Consider the following 25,551-nt stretch of genomic DNA (forward strand, 5'->3'; position numbering starts at 1 on the left):
TTTATTTTTACTTCCTTTTGCACATCACTTTTGTAGTTATCCAGTGTTTCTACCAGAGTACATGTCTCTTGCCATTAGAAATGGACAATTAAGGGCAGAGATATTGGCTGTCCCTATGGCTCGGGGTGGTCCGAGATCCCCTGCAGACGCCACCGAGGTGGCCTGTGAGCTGCCCGTGAGAGTGAGGTCCCCTCGGTTGTACTCACACGCCCCTCCTCACGGGCACTGTGGGGGTGACAGAGTGGTTCCCACAGGCTGGGAGCAGAGGGACCCGTCACCTCCCAAGGCTCCCCGTGAAGATGTGACCTCATCTTGGCCGAAGACACAAAAGAAACGGAAATTCCTCATCAGTCTAGAAGAAGGAAAAACTCCTTCTTCCTAATTCCACGGCCTCCCTTGCTCCCACCTGACCTTAGGGAGGCCACCTGGTCTCTCCAGACTCAGTTTCCCAGTTTCTAAAAGGATATTCAACTCTGCCTGCCTCACAGGGGTTTATGAGGAGCCAATGAAAGAGTGGATCCGCCTGTGTCTTGCCTCCCCTCCCCCTGAACCACCGGTAAATGGTAGGACCTCAGGTGTTTGGGCATTTAATGTAGGGCTTTGGTGGAAGATAAATTAGTAAAGGTTTAAAATCATCGTCTCGTCCTGCCATCTACAGCCTGAAGGGTCCCACGCAGGGGATTTGAGACCCTCCCACCCAGCGCTGATGCTTTCAGGCAGTTGGGACCACCTTGGATGCCTTCTGCACTCCAGCCCATCCCACCTTCCTGCCTTTCCCTCTGTGGTTCTGCCTTCCAGACATTACCTGAAAGCAAGACAGCATCCCATCTCTGGGCATTTACTCTTCCCCACATCCCTATCCTCTGCATCTCAAAATATTTAAAGGCTGAGTTTACATGCCACCTCTTCCAGGAAGCCCTCCCTGCTTCAACCAATGGGTCTGGACGTCCCACGCTTTCTCTGAGCTTCTCTTATGTATCACTTTCAATGAGTTACTTATGGACCTGTTTTGCCCACAGAGCTAAGAGTTCTGTGAGGATAGAGTGCATCCCTTACCTTTCTCCACCCGCCAGGGTCCAGCACAGTAGGTCTCAATAAAGCTCGGCCGAAAGAATGGCTGCGGCTCACACTGTCTGAAGAGACTGTGTGTCTCCTCCCATCAGACACAAGTGGTGAAAGGGACAGAGTGATAGCTGTCTCTAGGAGTGCTTGTCCCACAAAGCCCTTATTAGCTGAGCGAGTGGGGATGGTTATTCCTCTGCCAGAACACCAGCCTTGAGACAAGTGTTCCCAACACTCGCTCCTGTTTCCACACACATCAAGGAAGCAGGTCAGCCTCATGACAGGTTGTCAGCGGCGGGGACGAGAAAAAGAAGTCCTGACGTGTTGGTGGCCTGTCGTGTCTGGCGAGATGCCGCTAGCCTGCGAAGCGCTAGAGCCCTGGCATCGTATTTCAGCCTTGTGAAAACCCTGTGGGCAGGTCAGGGCCAGGCAGGGTGCTTCTCGTGCCTGTAAGTGAAGAGGCTGAGGCAAGATGGGATACCAGGTCCGCCCTGGGGGCTGGGGTCTTGGTGTTCTGACACACTCGGCCCACTGGGCCGTGCTGCCCACTCACCTCCCGTGGGAGGGCCAGCCTCAGGAACGCCGGGCTGGAGACGGCAGGCGGGGCTGCTAACCCATTTCACAGATGAGAACGCTGAGGGTCTGAGGAGTGACTCAGCCTCAGCAGGAGAGTAAGCTGCAGGCCAGGCTGGTGGGGAGAGGTGAGGCGGGCTGCCTTGGAGCTCTGCGTGGCAACGTGAAGCCTCAGGGCTCTGGGAAGATGGGCCAGGGTCCTGTAGCAGGTCGTGTAGCGACCTCCAAGGTGGGAAGACAAGTGAGCCCTGGCCCGACCAGGCGGGCGGCGGTGCCCCCGCCTCTTGCCAGCCTCTCCTGTGTAGCATCTCCTCTGAGGTCAGTGAATGCTGAGTGAGGCAGGCGGGGCGGCTCCCCCATTACAGACAGAAGACCAAGCAGGAGAAGCTTGGGTGCTGTCTGCAAAACTAGCCGGCCCACCCAGACCTCAGAAGTCACCACCAGCTCCCACAACCCTTCATGAAAACTGCAAAAGAGATGAAAGAACAGTTCTTTCTTTGGCTTTATACACACAAAAGGACAGCGTCTGCGGGGGGGCTCAGAGGTCCTGGCCCGTCAAATAGAGATGTGGTTACTTTGGTTCAGCGGGTGACACGGGGTTCTGAACATGGCTGAGGGGGGCCCCCGGGCAGGCAGCACGGGGAGTGTGGGTCCCTATCCTTCTCCACGCTCCTTGCGGCTGCTCCTGGGAGCTCAGAGACCTCCTCCCCGGGGAGGAGGCGGAGGGGCCTTTGGCTGGGGGAGGCGCAGGACGCAGGGCCTGTGTGTGGCTCTGCATAGGGGGGAAGCCAGCTGCCAGGCCCAGTGGGGACAGAGCCATGCAGGCCAGCTCGCCCACTTCAAGGCGCTGAAGGCGAGTCAGGACGCTGGAGGGCAGGGGGCTCCTGAACGCTGCAGCCCTTGGCCTCAGCGGCCTGGGGGCCGAGCGTTAGAGACGCTCTGGGCTTGGAAGAAACCGCGAAGGTCTTCAAATCCACCCCCCGTTTGATGCCCTCCCCAAAGCGTAGCCCTCTGAGGTTGCTTGTTCACCTCCAGTGCCGGGGAACTCAGTCCAGGCCGGGACAGACTGAATTGCACTGGGCTCCGTCCCTTCCACCCCTGGTTGCGGTTCTGACCCCCGAGCAGGAAGACAGCAAGCACGGTCTCCATGGTGACCCGCAGAGGCCTCCTCATCTCCGGAGCCCTTGGCTGAGGTCCCGCATCTCCAGCTCAGCGTCCACGCCCCAGCCGGGCCCCCACACCCTCCCTCTCTGGGCCAGAGTCCATCCCACGTTCGGGGCTGGGTGGTTCTCCGGCCTCCAGTTCTGCGTGGTGAGTGCACCACCTCCCTCTGCACCTTCCGCCTCTGTGGGTCCGCTCCAAGGTCCCACCGCTAAGTTGAAGGCCAATCTGTCAGCCAGGCTCAGGGGATGCCAGCCCCGGCCCATCATCGTGTCCTGGGGTCCTGGGCACAAGCAGCTAGGACCGCGGTCATCGTGCTGACCCCCCTTCCGAGCTGGTCTCCCCGAGGACCCGGGCGTGGACGGCTGGGCCCCGCCAGCCCTAAGTGCTCGTCTCCACGATGCACTTGAGGAACATGGTGTCGTCCTTCACGTAGGCGTGCTTGGGCGACTGCAGCTTGTTGAGGGGGAAGAAGAGCGGGCAGCCGCTGGCCACGTTGGTTTCACTCTGGGGCCGCTGGAAGGAAGCTGAGTTCAGGTCGGGCCGGAAGGCGTCGATGGCGTGCTCACGGTTGTTCTGGTCCAGCAGCATGAAGGTGACCTGCGGGCAGCGTGGGGGGAGTTCAGGCCCGGGTCTGACCCAGGCGGTCCCTCTGACCCGGAGGTCACACTGCTGTGGCTTTTATTTAGTTCCTCAGTCGTGTCCGACTCTTTTGCAACTCCATGGACGACAGCCAGCCAGGCTCCTCGGTCCACGGGATTTTCTGGGCCAGAATACTGGAGTGGGGAGCCATTCCCTTCTAGCGTATCTTCCCCACCCAGGGATCGAACCCACATCTCCTGCACTGAAGGTGGATTCTTTACCACTGTGCCACTGGGAAAGCCTGAGCTCACTCTGAGCAGGAGCCAGAGAAAGAAACAAGAGCCTGGCTTTTGTGGCTCCTGGGGAGAGCCGAAAGGAGAAGCACCTGGTGTGGGGAGCAGGCTCCAGGGGGCTCTGTGATCAGGGCTCAGAGGTTCTACCCGACAGGAAGGGGGAGTTCAGATGCCACCGTCAATTGTGGTTGGCTGTTAGGGGCTAAAGGCAAGAATGAGTCCTGACAAGGAGGCTGGACCCCTTAAGCCAAGGTGCCCCTTCCTGTTTGGAGAGGTCTGACCCTTCAACCGCAGCTGGATCCTCTGCAACAGGCAGAGGGGTAAGAGCAGCCAGGCCTTCCACTGAGCGGGTGTCCATCACATCCTGAAACACGAACCCAGCTTCTGTTCTGCACAGGGGCCCTGTCTGTCCCCAGGAAGCCGGTGATCTTGAAGTGACATATAATCCCCGCTCCGGCCCACACCACTGAAATACCCATCACACCCGCCGCCATGGTTCTCAAACACGGCTGCACTTTAGAATTCCCTGGGAAGGTCTGAAAATTCCCAGCGCCCAGGGCGCAGCATTTACGGTAGTGAGGCCCAGTCATTAACATTTTTAAAACTCCCCCTGAACGTATGGGAACCGGTTTCGACCTACTGACTCATACCCAGACCCCGTGGCGCCCCGCCCCCACCCACGAGCTCTCTCTCCCCACCCTTCACCCCAGCTCAGGCCTGGAGTCCACACTCTCCCCCTGCCCCTCGCTGCTGCTGTTCACCTGCGGGGAATGCCTGCATACCCCCACCTCCGGCTGCCCTTAGAAACACTTTTAACAAATGTTATTTTTTAGAGCAGTTTTAGGTGCACAGCAAAATTGAATGGAGAATTACAGAGATTTCCAAGTGTCGCCACACTGCCTCCTATACTATCAACGTCCTCCACCCGAGAGGAACATTGTCTACAACTGATGAGCCTATGCTGACGCATCATATTCACCCAAAGTCCCCAGTTTACTTTAAGGTTCATGCCTGGTTTTGTACATTCTATAGGTCTGGACAGATGTATAAGGACAGGAATCTGTCATTATCATATCAGAGGATTTAGGAGTGTCGTGTTAGTCGCTCAGTCGTGCCCAGCTCTTTGCGATCTCACGGACTGGGGCCCTTCAGGTACCTCCGTCCATGGGATTCTCCAGGCAAGAATACTGGAGTGGGTTGCCATGCCCTTCTCCAGGGGATCTTCCCAACCCAGGAACTGAACCCGGGTCTCCTGAATTGCAGGTGGATTCTCGACCATCTGAGCTACAGGGAAGCCCCTCGGGTATTTACACTGCCCTAAATCCTCTGCGTTCTACCTATTCATCCATGAAACCTCTGGCAACCTTTGATTTTCTGTCTTCGCAGTTTGCCTTTTGCAGAAAATCATGTAACTGGAATCATACAGTATGTAGCTTCTTCAGATTGGCTTCTTTCACTTAAACATGCATTTAAGGTTCCTCCGTATCTTTTCATGGCTTCCTAGCTTATTTCTTTGGAGTGCTAAATAGTACTCTATTGTCTAGATGGACCACAGTTTATCTATGCATTCACCTTGAAGGACATCTTGGCTGCTTCCGAGTTTTGGCAGTTATGAATAAAGGTGCTACCAATATCTGTCTGCAGGGTTTTGGGGGGACTTAAGTTTTCAGCTCATTTGAGTAAATGCCAAGGAGTGTGATCTCTGGGTCACGTGGTAAGAGTATGTTTAGTTTTGTGAGAAACTGACAAACCTTCATCCAAAGTGGCCGCACTGTTTCATATTCCCACCAGCAACGCACGAGGGCCCCTGTTGCTCCACATCCTTGCCGACACTTGGTGCTGTCAGCATTGAGGATTTCGGCCATTCTCAAAGGGATACGGTGGTATCTGCCTCCCTCCCCTTTTCTGAAGGTGCTGCTGTTGCAGGCTAGACCCATAGTGCCTCCCATAGGAAGTTTTCTTTATTCAACCCGCTGTGTGAACTCCATCTCTACACGTCTCCCAGGGCTGCTGGCCCAGGCATTTCAGCTCCTGGACTCAAGCAGGCAGCAGCCTTGGCTACTAGAGGGGAACTCAGGCTCTTGTTTCACAAGCGGGGAAACTGATAACACAGAGGGTGAAGGGCTCTCTGAGGTCACACGGGTGAGTTCATTGCTAAACCCAGGTCTCCTCCACCCGAAGCAGCCCCTCATTGCCCGGGCCCGCCCGTACCTTGTTCCTGAAAGGCCACGACAGCAGAGCATCATACTCCCCTCTCATGATCACGATGAAGAGGGACAGGTGGGTCCTCTTCCCCGTCCCATCCCCGTTCAGGTAGAGCCGCAGGCACAACTTGTATCCGTACTTGGCGGTGTAGAAAGCTGAAACGGGGAAGCCACAGTCATCACGAGGGCAGCTGGCAAGTGCTAGACTTTGCAGATGAGGGAACTGGGGCTGGCCTGGGTCGTGGCCCCAGACCGTGACATCTGGGATTGGAGCTGCTTCTCCACCACAGAGCATCAGGGGGCGTCCCCGGTGGCTCAGTGCTAAAGTCTGCCTGCAAGGCAGGAGACTGGCTTCAAACCCTGGGTCGGGGGATCCCCTGGGGAAGGACGTGGCAGCCTTCTCCAGTGTTCTTGCCTGGGAAATCCTACCGACAGAGGAGCCTGGAGGGCTACAGTCCATGGGGTTGCAAAAGAATTGGACATGACTTAGCAACTCGACAATAAACGAGAACATACAGCATTAAACCTTGGAGAACACCTGGTCCGCTGGATGTCAAGGGCCATCAGGATCGCAGACTGCCAGGCCCCAGGCCTGGAGCTTCTGACTCAGCAGTGCCAGGTGAGGACTGAGAATTCACGTTTCTGACAGGGGACAGAGGCGCTGCTGGCCCCACCACTCCCGATTTAACCGATCTGTGTCTTGCAGTCAGGAGCCAGAGCCCAGCAAGGGGAAGTGGCCGGCCCACACAGTCACAGCGAGCTGGGGTCAGGGCCAGAGTGAAGGGCCCGGCCTCCTAAGTCCCAACACGCGGCTCTTCCTGCGGCCCCAGGCTAAGCGACTGGGGTCTCCTGGGGGCTGGGAGGGAGCGGGGCGGCTCACAGTTCTGCCGGCCACCCCTGGCCCAGGCCCCTGGGGTGAACCATCCCCTGGTGGTGGTTAGGTGCAGGGCCTGTGGGCTCTCGCCCTGGGCAGCTGAAAGGGCCGTCTGAGTGTGGGCTCCAGCGGCTGTCCCCATGGGGGGCCGTCTGGGAGGGGCAGAGCAGGGACAGGGTGTGCAGGGCAGGAAGGCGTGGAGCAGGGACAGGCTGACGGTCTGACTCATCTCTGCCCTCTGTGCTCTGGTAGAACCGGAAGCCAGAGACACTGCTTGCTTTTTCCCTCTTTGGAAAGCAGCCAGGATACAAAACTTGCGTGTAGAGGGCAAGGCCACCCCTTGAAGGAGCTGCCCCGGTTCCTGAGGCAAGGGGCCTGGCTTGGGGGCCCACGTGCCCTGTGGGATGGGGCAGACTCTCATGTCCCCTCTTAATCCTAGCACTGTTGGCCGTGGGTGAGTCAGAGGAGCTGACAGACAAGAAAGGCATGAGGTTGGAGCAGACGTGAGTGGGGGTTAAAACTGCCTTCTGCAGAAATCCTCCTTAACAACCCACCCATTTAATTTAGATGCACACGAGGGAGGCAAGGGGAAAAGCAGAGGTCTGAGGACAAACATGCAGAGCGTTACAGAAGCAGGTCTCAGCTAAGGAAGCGAGACGTCAACCGAGTAACTGCCCCCTTAACCCAAGACATTGTGCCAGGCCCCGGGATCCCAGGAATGAGTGAGACCTGCCCTGATTTACACAATACTCACTCACATGCTCCCCGCAACTGTACACAGATGCCTGTGCTTTTATCTAGAACTCTCCTTGTCTGATTCCAGGTCACTGGGTCTCCTATGAAAGCCATCCTCCACTTGCCTCGAGTCTGCACAGACGGGTTCATAGCGCACTCGCTTTCCCAACCGACATCCACACAAACAACTGAGATGACTTGTTCCTAGCTGAAGAATGTACCTGACGTTCAGGGAGGCAGAAGGCCAGCCTGGTAACAGCCCCTGCTCCACACTGCGGGGCGGGGGGAGCCTACCACCTCCACGGGCCTGCCGGGGCCGGGCATCTGAACGGACTCGGGCCTAACTGGACGCAGCACGGCTGTCAGAGCGGACCGCCCCGTACCTCTGCTTGCCTCCTGGGCCCCGTGGGGCCTGCCTCCCCCGCAGGGGCCTGTACCCCTCCCCACCCCGCTTGCCGTCCCGGGGGAGTTACCTGGGGAGAAGAGGCTGACAGTCCTGCCGCAGGCCGACTCATGACAACGCCGGGAGACGTTGGTGATCTTCCACAGGAAGGTGCCGTCGTAGGAGGCCTCCTCCATCAGGCGCAGACTCTGCTCCAGCTTGCCCAAGGCCTGGTCCTTCTGGGCCAGGGTCTGCTGCAGCTCCAGCACCTGGGGCGGGGAAGCCCATTTAGCCAGAGGCACCAGAACCCAGCCTGAGGGTGAGGTAGCGATGGTGGGATGCAGAGAGAGATACAGCTGTTCCCGAGATGGCCTTCCTGACCTTGCCTCCTTCAGCCGCCGGCACCTCTCTCTGCATATGCTGGCCCTCCTGCCTGGAATTCCTCTTCCTCCCTTCTCCACTGGCCAACTCCTATGCATCCATCAGGAATCCGGCTCACATGGCCCTTCCTCTGGGAAGTCTTCGACCACTGCCCTAGCTCAGCTGGTTTCCCTCTTTCCTCTCTGTTTTTACAAGCGTCTGAGATATATATTTTCTGCTTTTCCTACAGGATAGATGGTCTGGGCCCATGCTCATTTTATCCATGGCCATGTGGCTCAGACGGTAAAGAATGTGCCTACAACACAGGAGATGCAGGTTTGATCCTTGGGTTGGGAAGATCCCCTAGAGAAGGGAGTGGCAACCTACTCCAGTGTTCTTGTCTGGAGATCCCACGGACAGAGGTGCCTGGCGGGCTACAGTCCATGAGGTTCCAAGGAATGACTTTCACAAGATTTGCATGGTGCTTGGCATGTAAGAGTTGAGCCACAAAATTTGTCAAGGAACTGAAGACATGGTCACTCTGCCCTTGTGGGGAGTGGGCAGGCACCACCTTCCAGCTAGGGCAAGAGTTGCATAAATAAATCCTTTACTCTGTCACTCAAAGCCAGTGTCTGGCTCTTCTGGTAGGTTCCTCCATTGACATGTGAAAAAAACACAAATTGATTCTCAGGTATACTCAGGTAGGGAAGTCAGGGATGGAAGTGAGCATCCTTAAAGAAAATCGCATCCCTAATTTTACGGATGAAAAAGTCACAGTCCTGTGACTTGCTCAGATCTACATAGCAAGTGAATGGTGGGCCTGGAACTAAAATCCAGGCCGAGTTCAACATTAGAAGGGGATGTAATATTGTTGCCCCGCGAGAAGCAACACAGCATTGTGACTGGTCATATTAAGAGAAGTATAAGCTCTGCAACAAAGGAGGTTACAGTCTGACTCAACCAAGAACCGTCAGATAAGTGAATTATCTGGTGGCCTGGTACCATCATGCTGAAGGGTGGAATTCTTTAGAGACTGAGCCGGAATACATGAAACAACGTGCTCTGATGAAGTGTGAAGGCGCTGGGGGTGTTTAGCCTAAAGAAGGAAATACTCAGGCAGGATATTATTACTGATGTCTCATCTCCAAAGAACCTCCATGGGGGCTAGAAGTCAGATGTTTTGTGGGCCCTGGGGGGCAGGGAAGACAGAGAGACTAATTTTAGCTTAGTATGAGGGAGAACTTTCTGAGCATGAAAAATGTCCGACAGTGGAATGAGATGCTTGGGGTGGGAATAGTCTATTGCAGAAGAAACTGAAGCAAACAGAATGAAGCGCTGGATGGGGGAGTTTAACCATCACTTCTGCCTCAGTCTTCTCCCTAGAAGGTCTCAGGACACAGGAGAGAGATTTTTGATGGGGGCATGGCTGGTCTGTGCAGGGAGAAGGCATAGGAAGAAGGCTGGTCCATTTGCTCTGGAGACAAGATGGGGCAAGGGATTGGGTGGGTGGGGGGCCTGAACTGCCCTGAAGGTGAACTTGCCTCCCAGGCTCACCCTCTGCTCCAGGCTCAGGATGTGTTCGCGGTCCAGCTGGCTCTGGTGGATGGAGGCGGCCAGGGCCAGGTGGGAGGCCTCCACCTCCTTGTTGAGGACGGCCACGATGTTCTCAAACACGCAAAGCTTCCCTTCCAGCTCCGTCAGGAGCTTCTCCTTCATGAAGTGCTGCAGGGCCAGCTCCTCCTGGCTCTCGGAGCAGGGGGCTCGGTAGCAGTCCACCTCCAGGTCCCCGGCCACCTCCACGGCCCCCTGCAGCTGCAGGTCCGACAGGTTCCGTTCCAGGGCCATGGGCCCGTACCCCAGGCCAGAGCCCAGTTGGGCCTTCCACTGCTTCATGAACCCCAACAGCAGGTTCAGGTGGGCGGCCTGGGAGGTGACCTCATGCTCCTCCATGAACTTTGGGCTTCCCTGCCGAGACAGTGGGGCTGATCAGCGAAAACTGAGGAGGAGAAGGGAGAATTAGGGAGCCAAGGAGAGCCCCGCCATCAGCGATTACCAAGGGACATCACATCCATTCACCCAGTAACGGGAAGTTCACAGCAAGAGGGACATGGAGAAAGGCCCTGGACTTAGATATGCCCGTGGCAAGCCACGTGCACTCCATTTTCCAGAGCAACACTTCTGTCCTGCCCGGGAGCCCACTCACGATTCAGGACCACGGAGAGAGGCACAGCGGTTGGGGGCAGTGGGGAGGGGAGGGTCTTTTTTGTGATGCCACTGCAATGCTCAGGTGAGACATTAAGAAGAACTCCCCTGAGCACAAAGATGATTTACTAGTGATTTTGTGGCTTGTAAGCCACATAAGGTACATCCAGAGCAGCAGCTGGATGTTGGGGGAAACCCGAGGTCTGAGACTGCGGTGTACAGACCTCCTTTCTCTCACCTAGATACTTACCTTGAAGGAGCAGCCAACACCTGCAAAGGGGCACCCAACTCCAGCCTCAGCCACCTCGGGGTGATCCTGGAAATAAGAACCATGTCACTGGACGTTGCGGGAGTCCCTTTGGTTGCCCCCACTGGCCTGGGAGCCCCCTGGGGGTCGCAAACAAGCAACTTGGCAATACTGCCAACCTAAGCGTAGGTGTGAGGAGTTTGGAAAATGGCTTTCGTGGTCATAGTTCTCCCGAGGGCCCCAAACAACACTTGGGAATGGCAGGGTAAGTTTTCTGTTCCCATTTGACTGATGAAGAAACTGAGGCTCACGGAGGGGAAGGGATTTACTCTAGGAGGAACAGCCAGGAAGCTGCAGAGCCCCACGGCCCCTCTCACCCCACATCTCTGGTCGTTCAGCCGCTAAGCCGTGTCGGACTCGCTCTGACCCCATGCACTGCGGCACTCCAGGCTTCCCTGTCCTTCACCATCTCCCAGAATTTGCTCAAACTCATGTCCATTGAGTTGGTGATGCCACCTCTGTCTCTTACTAAAAGTAAACCCAGGAGAGACTGGGAGGACACTTTCTTTTTTCCAAAACATATATCTGTAAAGGCCTTATATACAGAATATATAAAGAACTCTTACAATTCAATAACAAGACAGACAGCATAACACAAAATGGGTAAAATACTGAACAGATACTTCATAAAAGGAGAGACATAAGTGACAAGCCTCTGAAAGTCAGTTCATCAGCAGCAGTCATCAGAGAAATGCAAACTGTTATAAAATGCCGCTGTTCGCTCACTAAATGGCTGACATTTAAAAAGAACGGCAATACCAAGCTTTGGGGAGGATGTGGAGGAACTGAAAAACGCTTGTAGGTTGCTCACGGGAATACAAAACGGTACAGATGCTTTGGGACAAACTATGCAAGTATCTCATAAAGTGAAATCATAAAGTAACTTATGGACCATGCTTACCAAGCCAGCAGAGAACCCACACATTCCACTCCTAGGGATTTACTCAAGAGAAACTGAAAATGTTTCCGTGTGTGTATGCAAATGTCCAGGCAGCTTTACTCATGCCAGGCCCACGCTGGAGGATATCCAAGTTTTCATCTGCCGGTAGATGGGCAAACAGTGTGGTGTGTCCTCCGTACCTGAGGACGCTCCGTACACTTACTGCTCAGCAAGTGGATGGACTAAATTACTAACGTGTGCGATAACAGAGGGGCCTCGAAACATTCTGCCAAATGAAGAGCCAAACACGGAAGATGGTATACTAGAAATCTGTTCCAAGTTAATTTTCTCTTCTGATATTAAAAACAATTTTTTTTTGGCTTCACCCTGCAGCATGTGGGATCGTAGGTGCCCGACCAGGGATCAAACCTGTGTCCCCTGCACTGGAAGTGTGGAGTCTGAACCACTGGTCCATCAGGGAAGTCCCTAGGATTTCATTCTCATGAGATTCTAGAAAAGGCCAAACCATGAACAGAAAGTAGACCAGTGGCTGCCTGGGGCTGCAGCTGGGGGAGACTGATGAGCCAGGGGCACAGGAAGCTTTTATCTGGTGCAGAAGCATTCATGTTCTTCACTGCAGGTCACACGGTTGCAGGTATTTACCGGCATCCGTCAATCTGTACACTCAAAATGAGTGAATTTTATTACACATAAATAATATCTTGACTTTCCAAGAGCTTTGTCATTGTTTTTAAGAATCACCTCTCGGGGTGACATGAGGGGAGATCTGGACGGGAGGAGGGGAGGGCAGAAGTGTTTTTGGGCTGAGCAAATACGAAGTCACACTAGTCATCATTCTGTAAAAGTTAAAACAGCTAGAGCTGTGGGCTTCATGAGGCAGCTGGACTGGAACGCAGAGCACGCCCAGCACAGCGGTGCCCCACGGCCTCAGGCTCCAGGCACAAGATGTTCCCAACCAGGAACAGAAAACAGATGTTTTCCGGGAGGGAGGCAGCCTTGGCAGGGAGACCAGGCGGGCTTTGCAAAGTGCCCCGTGGTGCAGCTTCTCCCAGCAGGTAGCCCCCTGATGTGCGGGGAGGGTGGAGGACCCCAGGCGGATGAGGACCTGGTGATGGATGAGGGGTGACCGCTCAGGCCCTGCAACTCCCTCCAAGCCCGCGAGGCGAATCCTCTGCGGCTTTAAGGGTCTACTGCGCTCGAAGTGAGAGGCAGAGGGAGGTAAGAAGCTGAGAGTGAGGAGACTATCGGTGGGGTTCCAGAATCGCACATGGTGGCGGGGCGCGCGCTCCTCTGGCGGCTGAGCCTGGGGGTGCTGTGTCTGTGTGGTGAAAGCCCAGGCAGATGGGCAAGCGCGTGTGCACGGAGCAGGCCTCCCTGTTACCACGTGTGGCGGAGGCGGCTGCGGCCAGTCACCCCCAGCAGGCGGAGGAGAGGCGGCTGGGGGCCAGTCACCCCCAGCAGGCGGAGGAGAGGTGGCTGGGGGCCAGCCGCACTGCCCAGAGAGCCACCATCAGTCGCTCGGCCTCTCACTCCTTGCGGTGCTTACAGGGCTTGGCTCTGGAGCCGTCCTGTTGGGGTGCAAAGCCCATTTCTGTCAGTTCACCCACTTAGCTGTGTGGTCCTGGGGGACTCACTAACTCCCCCACGTTTCAATTTCCCAATCTGGAAAATCAAGACAATAACAGAACGCACCGCCCCCCCCCCCCCCATAGAGTTATGGTGAGGATTAAATGCCATAATACATGTAAATTCTGATACGAGTGACCTATTCTGTTATAATAAAATACCACAAACTTAATGGCTTAAACAACCCACATTTATTGTCTTATGGTTCTGGAAATCAGAAGTCCTAACATCAAGGTGTCAGCAGGACTGTGTTCCTTCTGGAGACCAGAGGGGAGAACCTGTTTTCTGGTCTTTTCCAGCTTCCAGAGGCTGCCTGCATTCCTGGGCTCATGGTCCCTCCCTCTAGAGTCAGAGGCAGCAGCGGAGCATCTTCCAGCTTCTCTCTGATTCTGCCTCTCTTATCTTCCTCTTTTGAGGACCCTTGTGATTACAATGAGCTCACCAAACAACCCAGAGTCATCTCCCCATCACAAGATCCTTAACTTAGTAACATCCGCAGAGTACAAAGACCCTTTGGCCACTGTCATGGGCTGAGTGGTGTCCATGCATGTGTGTGTAGTAAGTCGCTTCAGGGGTGTCTGTCTGTCTGTGACCCCATGAACTGCAGCCCACCAGGCTCCTCTGACCATGGGATTCTCCAGGCAAGAATACTGGAGTGGGTTGCCATGCCCTCCTCCAGGGGACCTTCCCCACCCAGGGACTGAACCTGGGGCCCTTATGTCTCCTGCATTGGTCGGCAGGTTCTTCACCCCTAGAGCCACCTGGAAAGCCTGAGCCGTCTCTCCTACCCCAAATCCACAAGTGGAAGTCCTAACCCCCCTGGATGTGACTGTGTTTGGAGACAGGGTCTTTTTTCTTTTTTAAAAAATTACACTAAATTAAATTGCTTTAGTTTTTGGCTGCATGATCCTAGTTCTTAGTTTTTTGGCTGTGGGATCTTATTAGTTCCATGACCAGGGATTGAACCTGTGACCCCCTGCATTGGAAGCTCTGAGTCTTAACCACTGGATTACCTGGGAAGTCCCCAGAGACATGGTCTTTAAAGAGGTGATTAAGTTAGAATGAGGTCATTGGGACGGGCCCTGCTCCAGTGTGATGGGTGTCCTTACAAGAAGAGCAAACAGGGCACAGACTTTCAGAGGGAAGAGGATGTGAAGAGGCTGGGAGAAGACAGCATCCACTAGCCAAGGAGAGAGGCCTCGGGAGAAACCGACTTGGCCTGAACTTGCCTCTCGAACAGCAAGGAGATCAATCTCTGCTGTTCCCACCGCCCAGTCTGTGGTCCCTTGTTACGGCAGCCCAAGCAGACTAATGCAGTCACGTAAGGTGACATATTCACAGGTCCCGGGGATTAACACGTGGACGGCTTTGGGGAGCATGATTCTGCCTGACGTTCACCCAGTTTAGCCCTGATGAGCAGTAGCGGACCTGCTATTACCGTAATTATTCCTGTGGATGAACCACAGGATCTTTTTCCTCCCCCTTGGGACATCTTTTTCCTCCCCCTAATGGCTGTCACATACATGCACCTCATTGAATCTTCACACCTCAAACTCGTAGTAATTCTATAAAACCCTGCTTTCCCCACTGGATTTCCTCAGGGGCTGGCAGACGTGAGGAACATCCCTACGTGCACGTGTATTTACATAGGACCAAAGCATTTTTGCAAGCTACCTCCTGGGATCCCTGCAGTAATCCTCCAAGGCAGGCAGGGCGGAGCTGGTTTCACCTGAACACACGTGGGAGACCCGGCGAGTGGCTCAGTCCGGGTCACGCGGAGCTTGTACAAGTGAGGAGCCCTCCTCCGCCCCCGTGTGAGCACGGCCCTGCTGGGTCTCCCAGGACCACCCGGAGGTCGGGGCTCTGAAGTTCTGCCTCTCTCATGGAGGTGACGAAGCTGAAGCTCAGGGAAGGCTGCTGACTCATAGGAGACGATGCAAGTTTGGGGCAAAGCCGTGGTGGAGCCAGGCGCCTGGGATGCGCGTCCAGGGCCCTCCCCCCCACCCCCAGGGAAAGATGGGTGGCTCATCTGAAGGCAGGGACCCAGGGCGCTACAGAGGCAAGCCGGCTGGGGCTGCGGGGGAGGAACAGGGCATCCGTCCTGGGCCAAGCCAGTGCCACAAGCGGCCCCTGTGTGAGCTGCCTCACGGCTGGCAAACCGCTAAAAATAAAACTTGCGGTGGAATTTCCTCTGAGGAGGAAACAGAGAAAACACAATCCCAGCCCTGAGCGAACACTTGTCCTTCTGTCCACGTCCGAGAAGTCGGGGGGGTGTGGTGTTCCCGGCTGCCTACTGACCCAGGCCCTTTGTGACGGGGTCAGCGGAGGGCTGTCGGGGGGGCCTCCACTTGAGGACCCGGGGGCCTCTGATGGGGGGTGTTAAGGGGATACTGGGGGCACGGGAGAAGACTCCGTGAAGCCACCGCACAGAACAGAGGGGCCTGCAATGTGCCGGGCGCTGCCCACACTGCTGTGCTGGGCACAGAGGCTGGCCAAGGTCTTTGGGGGCTGGACGGGGTGTTTCCGCTTGGGTCTCAGCTCGTGCTGAGGGAGAGGCACGCTACCAGGACAGTGTGGCCCTGGTCCACCCGCCCGTTCCTACCCTCCTCTGTATCTGAGCCAGTTTCCTTTCTGGCGACCTCTGCTTGGCTCAACTGCCACCTCCTCCAGGAAGTCCTGCCTGATTCTCCTTGCTGAAAGGAGTCTTGCCCATTCCTGTTTTCACAGCGCTTGCTGGAGTCCAGCACTTAGGCTGACTGGGTATTTAAACCTGTGTAGACAAAACACTTGGGGTGATCCCCCCTCTGGAGGCAGCAGAGAGGTGCCAGGAGTCCCGGGGGCAGGAAGAGGGAGCCTGGCTCTGGCTCCCCGATGCGGTAAGGCTGGTGCCTCCTCCCCGAGCCTCCAATCCCCCACTGGCATCGCCACTGCGCATGACACAGGATGTCACAGGACAGAAGGGGTCACAGATGCAACCGCCAAGCTCAGAAGCGTGAGGGGCTCATTTTCCAGCTCATTTCCAGGGGCTGGGTTTCAACAGACACAGAGAGGCGTGGAGGCCGAGGACGGACTCGAGAGGGACGTGGTCAGTGTCCTCCCGCAGACGCAGGACGGCCTCAGGGCGCTGGGGGCTGACTGCCTTGCCTTTTGCGGCCCCGAGGGAGACAGACGTCAGCTCAGAACAAAGGGAGCGGACGATGGCACAGTAGTTAGTTCCTCGTGGTGGTTTTGTGCAGTGATGAGCTGCCCGTCACTGAAGGGACGCCAAGCCACTTGGCAGGAATCCAGTACAGAACGGAAATGGGACCAGACAGCTCGATCTCCGATCGTTTTCAGATTCTAGGGTAATTTGAGGCATTCTTGTAAGCCACTGGCAGCAGGGGCCAGCCTGCTTCGAACCTTCCCGAGTGGCCTCAGAGGGAAGAGACGAGAGCAACAGCCCGGTTCCCGGGGCCTGCGGCAGGCGGGACTGACTGCTTCCCAGCAGCCAGGCGGTCCCCGCCTCTGTCACTCCTGTGGGAAGGTCATTCCAGGCCAGAACCAAGTCCCCACCTGGAGCAACAGCCAGCCTTTCATGTCTGCTTCTGACACGAGCTAATCAGTCCAGGGCTCTGAGGGCTCCTCGGAGGGACATGCCTCTAAGGAAGCCAGAGGAGAAGGACAAGCTGATGAGCAGGTGGCGCAGAGAGGGTCGCAGGGACGGGCACCTCGGGGCGCAGCGCGGCCGGCTTCCGGCCCGGCCCCCACCCCACCTCCGCTTCCCAGGTCTCCTCAGATGCACAGACTCGGACTCGCCACGTGTGCAAAGAGTTGATTTGTCATCAGCTGCTTTCCTTTGGTCAAAAGTCCCCCCAAAGTTCCCATCAGGTCAGGAGCTGGCGGAGTCCCTGGTCTTTCCACTTGTGGCTTTGTGCAGGTGTCAGACCACTGGCTCACGCTGCCCCCCCAGCTTTCCACGGGGGGTGCACCCCCCTCCCACGCTGCAGCCTGCTGAGCGCCTGTGACCCCATCATTAGAGTCACTCCACGTGGTCAAAGTGCACCCTGCAGGGCCCTAGGAATCCAGAGTCTCTGGGGGTGGGGCAGGAGAAAGCAGCGGGGTAACCGCAGGGCCAGAGGTCCAGGCTCCCCTTCTGCTTTCATCTGATTTCACACCGACAAATATGAAAAAATTAGAACTACTGAATTGGGAGATATTAAAATATCTCTGCTTTATATTATCTAAGATTTACACAATGAATCTGGATTCATTCTGTTCAGAGGCAAGACTAAAGCAAACCAGAAACAAACGTCCTGATGCCTTCAGGCAGGTAAGTTGCCTTGGAAAGCAGATAGCCTACCCCTCCCTTTGGAGGGGGGAGCACGGAGGCCCAGTGAGCACAGAGATTCCCTACTAGGGAGGTTTGGGAAGTTATTCCAGGGGTGTTAATCCTATTAGCTCTACCAGTGGTAGAGTATAAAGCTCCGGGAAAATGCACTAGATCCTTACCATGGTTCCCTGGAGGGTCTGTGGGGGAGAGGGCTGCTGAAGAGAAGAGAGGAAAGCCCTCAAAACCAGCTCTGGTGGGACAGACGTCCCCCTGACTCTCTGGAGGAGAGGGGGCTGGAGCGGAGAAGGGGCATGGAAACCCGCCTGCCTCTCGTTCCACAGCTGGAGGGAGAGAGCCCTGACCGCCAGTGACCGGCAATGGGACATCGCCGGTACCGAAAAGGCCCTGTCCAAGCCACTGCAGTCCTCTTGCCTGGAAAATCCCATGGACGGAGGAGCCTGGTGGGCTGCAATCCATGCGGTCGCGAAGAGTCGGACATGGCTGAGTGACTTCACTTTCACTTTTCACTTTCATGCATTGGAGAAGGAAATGGCAACCAACTCCAGTGTTCTTGCCTGGAGAATCCCAGGGATGGGGTCGCACAGAGTCGGACACAACTGAAGTGACTTAGCAGGAGCAGTAAGGCAGCGTCTTCATTTCACAGGCAGACACACAGCAGGCATCTCAGCCGTGTCATCCTCGACACCAGGCTCCTGATCCCCCCCACCCTCACCAGGGCCACAGTTTGGCCAAAGCTTTGGTCCAAAGGAGAAGGGCGCCTCGCAGTGTGGCCAGCTCAGGTGTGGAGCTGGGGAGACCGTGGTCACTGGGGAGCTTTGCGGTGAGAATCCCCAGGGGGTGTCGGGGCCCCACGTGTAAGAAAAGGGGGTCAGATTTAGAGCCGGGGTTCCTAAAGCTCTGGATTCACAGACCAGTACCAGTCTTGTTTGCTTTTTAAATCAGGAGATCAACATAAAGATTGTCGTTTTTTAAATTTTACCCCAAAAAAGGCTTTACCCCCAATTCTATCATCTATCATGATCATTTCCTTTATACAAAGGCACACATAGGAAGGGCATCGTCTCAGAGTAAAGGGTGATTCTATAAATGGAAATAATTTAGTTTTGCAAGAAAAAGTCATGACGATTTTCTTCCTTCCTTTCTTTTTTCAACCATTTTTGTCCTGAACTGGTTTGGGAACGGACCACGGTTGGTTGCCTTGTGGGCACCTCTGGGCTGGACAGATAACGCACAAGGGTCTTTCCAGCTCAGAAGGGCCAGGGTTCTAAACGGTGCCTGAGGATGTCGTTTTGGCCCCTCTTACTCCTGGAAGCACAGCTTGGGGAAGCCGGAGAAGTGAGCTAAGGCTGGCCTGACCTGGTCTGAGAGCAAACAGGGTCAGAAAGAGTTGTCTCCACCAAGAGTTGGCAAACTCTTTCTGGAAAGAGCCAGAGAGTGAATATCTGGGGGCTGGAAGGCCTCTGTTACAACTGTTCACCTCTGCGATCTCGGGTCCAAAGCAGCCACGCATAAGACATACATGACCGAGCTGTGGCTGTGAACCAGTCCAGCTCTGTTCAGGGATCTGGAAGTTTGAAATCTGGGTCATTTTCACGTGTCATAGAATCTCATTCCCCTGTTGACTTTTGAAAACCCTTTAAGTGTAAAAACCATTCTCAGCTCGTGAGCTTACAAATAGGCAGCAGGCTGGGCCGGGCCCGGAGGCTGTGGTGTGTGGATCCCTGAATAGACAGCCACTCTCAGCCTGAACCTGCCACGGGTCAGCCAGGCGGCGTGGGACAAGCGGCTTTCCCACTGTGAGCATCAGTCTCCTCACCACCAACAGACGGAATTCAGCCTAGACTCAGGACAAGCAGGGAGGTGCCTGCCAGCAGAGACAATGGACAATCCTCCCTGGCAGCACCAGCTTACCTTCTCCTGAGACAGAAGGCTTCCTGGACTTTCAGACGGGGTGTCTTCCCCTTTGCATTTGGGACAGATCCGATCCTCACCATTCCTGGGAACACAAGCAGAAATGCCACTGAGCAAAGCCGTTGAGACTCCATGACACCAACCTCCACCCCAGAGCCCCAAAGGCCTGGGCCTTGCCCGGTATGGCAGCTGAGACCCATGAGCATATAGCTCCATCCCAGACCCACCATTCCCAAACCTCAAAATCACCAGGCACCCAACGTTTTCCCATAGCTTGCAGTGAGCTTCTCTGGCAGCCACACCTGATTTGAACTGACCAGGCTATTAGACCTGTCTTATCCCACTTAGTATGAATATTTATATTTGCAGAAATATCACTGCTTGATGTTTGAATATAAGGTATGTCCCCATTCCCTGCTGGAAGAATTACAGAGTAATGTACTGAGTGGTTTTTCAAAAATCTGAAAAACTTTTTCATTCCACAATACATCCGACCCTAGGGGTTCAGGTAAGGGATTGCGGGTGTGTACTATGTTAGTTCTTTGCAGATTCCTCTGTTTTATTCTGGTCTCTTATTTTTAGTAATTACAGATGACTTCTCAGAATAAGAAGGGGCCTCCAAGAACGCCCAGCCTGAGATGCCTAACCAGGAAGTGGGTGTCAGATTCTGAATGAGATGACACATGGGCCTACATGCTTTTGCAAAGTGATCTGACCCCCAGCGAGAGCCCCCGCTCAGGCCCATCCCACAGGGAGGAGAACAAGGTCTCAGAGGACGTAGGGGTGGGCCGAGGCAGAGAGACGCAGGTCAGACCTGGGACCCTTCCCTGCCCCTGCCACGTTTTGGAAGAAGAGGGAAGGAAACCACAAGCCCCACTGCAAAAGCCTGAGGCAAGCCCAGGATGGTGAGACCAGTCAAGCTCGGCTCCCCGCCCCATCTGCCCTTTCTACCATCACCTCTCCTCTTTCTCTCAGCCTTCTCCTTTGTCAAAGCATTTGAACCTCTCAAGTTTGCCTCAGAAGTTTCCCACCTCCCTAACCTGTGAAGTCCCCAGCAAAGGTCACGCTGGGGGTGTATGGCAGTTTAAGAACACCTCTGCCAGGAAACTGGCCTCATCTCTCCATTGGGCCTCATTGTCCTCCAGGATAACAGTGTCCACCTTTCCAAGGCTCTTCTGAAGAGTGTCTGGCACACAGTTGGTACATAATACTTGCATAATAAGGTGGGATTCTGATGATCATATTGATGTCACACCTCTCTGAATTATTTATAAATATAATATACACATCTTAATATATATGGTGTATGTTATATATGTATATTTTTATACGTATGCCAAAAGCATGTATTATATAAAAAGATGTGTTCGTTGCTCAATTGCATCTGACTCTTCGAAACCCCATGACCGTAGCCCACCAGGCTCCTCTGTCCATGGGATTCTCCGGGCAAGAATACTGGAGTGGGTTGCCAGGCCCTTCTCCAGGGGACCTTCCCAACCCAGGGATCGAAACCGGGTCTCCTGCACTGCAGGCAGATTCTTAGCCTTCTGAGCCACCAGGGAAATATAAAGGTATTTGTATATAATATAAAATATGAAGGTAAGTATATACAAATATATAGGAGATGGTGAGGGACAGGGAAGCCTGGTGTGATGCAGTCAATGGGGTTGCAGAGAGTTGGACATGACTTAGCAACTGAACAGGGACAATATACACATGTAAATATATAATACATGAACAGACAATAATATACTAGATACTTTTGTCCCCTTTAGAAGGGTTCTCAGAAGTCTGAGGTGATGGGTGAGACTGTGGAAGGAGATACATCTGTACAGCAGTTTGTCATTTACCCAGGAATTTACAGATAAATTCCCTATTATAAGAATCTTTTGGAATGTTATTGATTGGGCCTTGTAACAATCCTGGGAGGTAGAAAATCACTTTACAGGTATTTCATTGACAAGGGCGCTGAGGTTTGGGGACGTTAAGCCATGCGCACAGGCCACACAGTAAGTGAGTTAGCCCAGGTGGGCTCAGAGGCTCTGCCTCCCTTGACGGCCTTCCGCAGAGGGAGTGGAGGGCTTTCTGTGTCTCCTCCTTCTGCCAGAAGTCAGACGGGGTGGTATCGGGGAAGCTGAGGACAGAGAGATGCAGGCACCTGCCTGAGAGCCAGGGGTCCTCTCGCCCTTGCCTCCCATCAGGAGTCCCTCCCCGGCGCCTCCTCCCCACCCACCCCTTCTCCTCCGACCCCTCACCTCGAGTTCTCAGAGAGACAGACGGCACAGCAGACAGGCCCGGGCTCTGGGGGGTCCTGGCAGGCGGTGGGGGGGCACCCAAAGGGGAACTCATTCTCATCGGGGGCCGGGCGGGGGCTGCTGGCCGAGCCAGAGGCCATCCCGGGGTCCCAGGCGGGCCCGGGGTGGAGGGCCTGGTCCAAGCTCCTTGGGGCAGGGGCCCAGCCCCGTGGTCTGTGCTGGGAGAAGCGGTGCGCTCTGCTGGGCCACCCGCTCTGATACGCGGGCGGCTGATGCCTTTATCTTCTCGCTGGCTTGTATGGTTCGACGTCACCACTGAGTCACAGCAGGGATGAGACAGGAATTACCCTTTGTGGTGCAAAAAATCCCCTGGATGGCGACTGCAGGCTCCAGGAGCGTCCAGTCATTCTTTCGAGTGAGAGGGAGGTGAAGAGCAAGTCAGACAGAGAGAAGAACCGCATCGCGGACTTTCAGGGACGGCAGTTCAGAGTTTCCCCTGTCGGGGGACCTCAGGCTGCGGCTGGCTTCCTCCACCTCCTCCCCAGGGCCAGGGGCAGAGAGAGCTCCAGTCCCTGACTTGTCTGTATTCCCTGGGTCCTCCGAGCAGTCTGGGATTCTCGGTGGGGGTGATCACCACTCTAGTGGAAATCCCCAGGGTTCTGGAGGCAGCTCCAAAAATGAAAGTTCCATGCGTATGAGCTCTGCCCCATCCAGAGGAGGTGAAAGTCACTTCCTCACAGTGGGTCTCGGTTACCCTGTCTGTAAAAAATTAAAAAAGGAATTGCAACAGGGCGTCTCCAAGCCTTCTGTGGGCGCTAAAATTCCAGGACCCCATGGCCAAGGTGACCAGGGGCAGCAGGAAGGCCCCTGATGGCCCCAGCCCTGCCCGGGGCATCCTTCATCAGCACGGTGATGACACCATGGACTGCTCAGGCCCTACCCCCACGGCCCCATTCAGGAAATCATAGGTGGCCACAGACTCGGGTCAGGCACCACCACTTCCTGGCACTGAGGAGAACAAAGGTCTAAATAAATAGAAGGTCATGGAGACTTGGTCTCAGCAGTCAGGTGGGAGGCAGATCCTCGGCAGTGTAGGAAGCATGGCTCCTGGCACACCTCCTGTGCCCCGGGCAATATTCCTTAGAGCCAGCTGTTGGGAATTTCGCAGGCACGTAAAGGCACAGAGAAGCAAGATGCCTGGTCTGAAGTCACACAGCACCCGTGGCAGAGTACGGTCAGGGCCAGGTGTGTGTGACTCTAAGCTCCGTGTTCTTCCTCCCCTTCAGGAGAGGCGAGAGCAGGGCTGCGTGGAGCCTGCAGAGCCCAGGAGGGAGGTCTGAGCTTCTAGCCTCTGTTTTCTCATCTATCAAATGGAAAAGACGGGCTTCCCTGGGGGCTTAGACAGACAAGAAGCCACCTGCAATGCAGGAGACCTGGGTTCGACCCCTGGGTTGGGAGGATCCCCTGGAGAAGGGCATGGCAACCCACTCCAGTGTTTTTGCCTGGAGAACCCCCATGGACAGAGGAGCCTGGTGGCCTGCAGTCCACGGGGTCACAAAGAGTCAGACACGATGGAGCGACTGAACGCAGCACCCATGGAAAAGACAGTCAATCCCTCCACATCTTTCTGTCCTGCGGGCTGCTATTAGGGCTCATGCCAACTTTCACAGCAGTTTCAAATCACGGGCTTTGAGGTCTGACAGATCTCAGTTGGGGTCCTGAGTCCAACACTCACTAGCTCTGGGTCCTGGGGCAAGGTCAGTAACTTCTCTGCACCTCAGTTTCTGCATCTGCAAAATGGGGATAATAATACCTGCCTCACCTGACTGTCGAAATAACCAGATGAGATTGTGGGTGAAAGTGTGGCATGGTGCACAGCGCAAGTCAAGTGCTCAGAAGGCTTTGGTATTGATGGTGCAGCCCTTCCAGCTCCTCAAGATCAGGAAAAAAGATTAAAATGGTAAATCATGCTTATATATATAGTGTTTTCACATTCATCAACTTTAGTTGAGCCTCACAAGTGGGCAAGGTAGGTCAGATGTTATCCTCTGAGTCTAGTAAATTCAACTGCCCACCTTCCCTGGAACGATGCTGAGTCTGCCAGGGGTTACTGGCAAAAAGGGCAAGGCATCCTCCGCTACTGCTGCAGCGGAAATCAGGTTCTCCAGCTTCACCTGGGCCAGCCCTGGCCTGGCCCTTTCAGCAAATGACTTTGAAGGTTGCTTCAGAGAAAGACTGTCCCAAAGCCACTCACTTAACCATACACCCCAAACCTGCCAACTTCTCTGCATCCCCAGCTGTTCCCTCCATCCCTTGGCTTGGCACAGGCATCCCAGATTTCTCTCTCTGCCCAAGTTCTTGGGTCCCTTTCTCTCTCTGCCTTCACTGCCTCCCGGCTCCTTCCTATGGGCCTCAACATCCGCCCAAGCTGCTCTAATGATTAAAAGTGAGAAGGAGCAGGTGCCCGTGTTAAGTGTTTTTACAGGCACATCTCATCTCATCTTCACCTGAACCCTTCATCCCCACTTTACTGAGGCTCCAAGAAGTTCAGTGACTTGCCTAAGGGCTCACAGATACCGAATGGGGACTCCGGATCCCTGTGTTCTAACCACACGCGGTGCTTTAAGACGCTTTCCACATTCCTCTCCAGCATCTACACGTTCTCCTCAATTGAACAGAACTTTTAGAAAATACTGTCTACACGGGCGCTCCGCTTCCTCACTCCAATCGAGGCTGCCCAATGCCCGGGGCTTGTCTATCCACCTAGTCCCGTGGCCAGCCCTTGCCTCGCCTCCGGGCGCCTCCTCTCTAAGCCCCTTCCTTGCTGGGGCTTCCTGCAGCCCTCCCGTGCTCCCCATCCACACCCCCGCGTTCTCCGGCTGCTCCTCCTCTCCGTGACCCCCTTCTCTTCCGAGGGTTCTCCGCGCTGCGCACTCGCGTCTCCACAGCCTTCCCTTCATCTCTCGGGCGCAGCTGGACCAGACCACTTCCCCCGGGAGTCCCCGTGGGCTGCCCCAGGGGTGGGCGGATTCCTGGCTCTGCGATCCCACTGCGCCCCGCCACCGGAGCCCAGCCCCCGCCGCTTGGCTCCGGGAGCCCGGAGGGCCTGTCCGAGCCCCGCAGCCCGGCTCGTGCGTCCCCCCGAGGGCGGGCGACCGTCTCCACCCGCCGCAGCTGGAGATGCGTGCGCAGCGCTGCGACCGACCAGGGCCGGGCTAGTCCAGGGTGAGCGGCCGCAGAGCAGCCGCCGGCCCGCGGGCAGGGCAGCGAGTCCCGGGCCGGGCTCGGCAGCCCGGACTCCAGGTCCCGGGGGCGCGCGGGGAGGCTCGCACCTGGGGCGCCCGGCGGGGAGCGGAGTCCCGGGGCAGGCGGGCTGGGGCGGGGCGCGCGGCACCCACCTCGCCGCCGCCGCCGCCTCCTCCCGGCGGCCCGGCCGGAGCTTCCGGTGGCGGGAGGACTTGGCCCCGGCGGCGGAAGCCGGGGAGGGCGGGCCCGGGGCCGGTTCCTGCAGCCCGAGCCGCCTCCCGAGGCGGCCCCGGGGGCGGGGCGAGCGCTCCCAGATGGGGAAACTGAGGCTCGGGGTGGGATCCACGGTGTGGCAGTCTGTTTTTGCACCGAAAACCGACCTGCTTCCGTTCTCCTTCTCCCCGCACGAGTTCATGGCACACGTGTGGGACTCAGTATGAAGTATTCGCGGAATAAACGAATGCAGACTTGGGACTCGAACTATCCCGGCCTCTGCCTGCCTGCAGCCCCTTGTTGCGGGGGGCTGGCGGGGGCGCGGCTGGAAGTA

General features: G+C 55.7%; 1 protein-coding gene across 9 annotated transcripts; it reads right to left on the reverse strand.

Moving 5' to 3' along the window:
* Window positions 1-25,225, reverse strand: TRAF1 (TNF receptor associated factor 1). Of its 9 annotated transcripts, none has more exons than XM_065946356.1 (9): window positions 25,157-25,225; window positions 23,581-23,690; window positions 21,759-22,517; window positions 19,504-19,588; window positions 10,679-10,744; window positions 9,781-10,191; window positions 7,958-8,135; window positions 5,883-6,031; window positions 1-3,396 (listed from the first exon to the last, which is right to left on the reverse strand). In XM_065946356.1, exons 3-9 carry the CDS (start codon window positions 21,896-21,898, stop codon window positions 3,178-3,180), a joined length of 1,248 nt encoding a protein of 415 aa, XP_065802428.1. In that variant the 5' UTR covers window positions 21,899-22,517; window positions 23,581-23,690; window positions 25,157-25,225; the 3' UTR covers window positions 1-3,177. The 9 variants fall into 9 exon arrangements, with proteins under 9 accessions (XP_065802428.1, XP_065802426.1, XP_065802427.1 ...); XM_065946354.1 differs by having other exon boundaries at window positions 25,091-25,223; XM_065946355.1 differs by lacking the exon at window positions 25,157-25,225 and adding an exon at window positions 23,834-24,610.
* Between the last annotated feature and the right edge of the window lie 326 nt (window positions 25,226-25,551).

The sequence above is a fragment of the Muntiacus reevesi genome, chromosome 10 (genome assembly GCF_963930625.1).
Source record: "Muntiacus reevesi chromosome 10, mMunRee1.1, whole genome shotgun sequence".
NCBI classification, from domain to species: domain Eukaryota; kingdom Metazoa; phylum Chordata; class Mammalia; order Artiodactyla; family Cervidae; genus Muntiacus; species Muntiacus reevesi.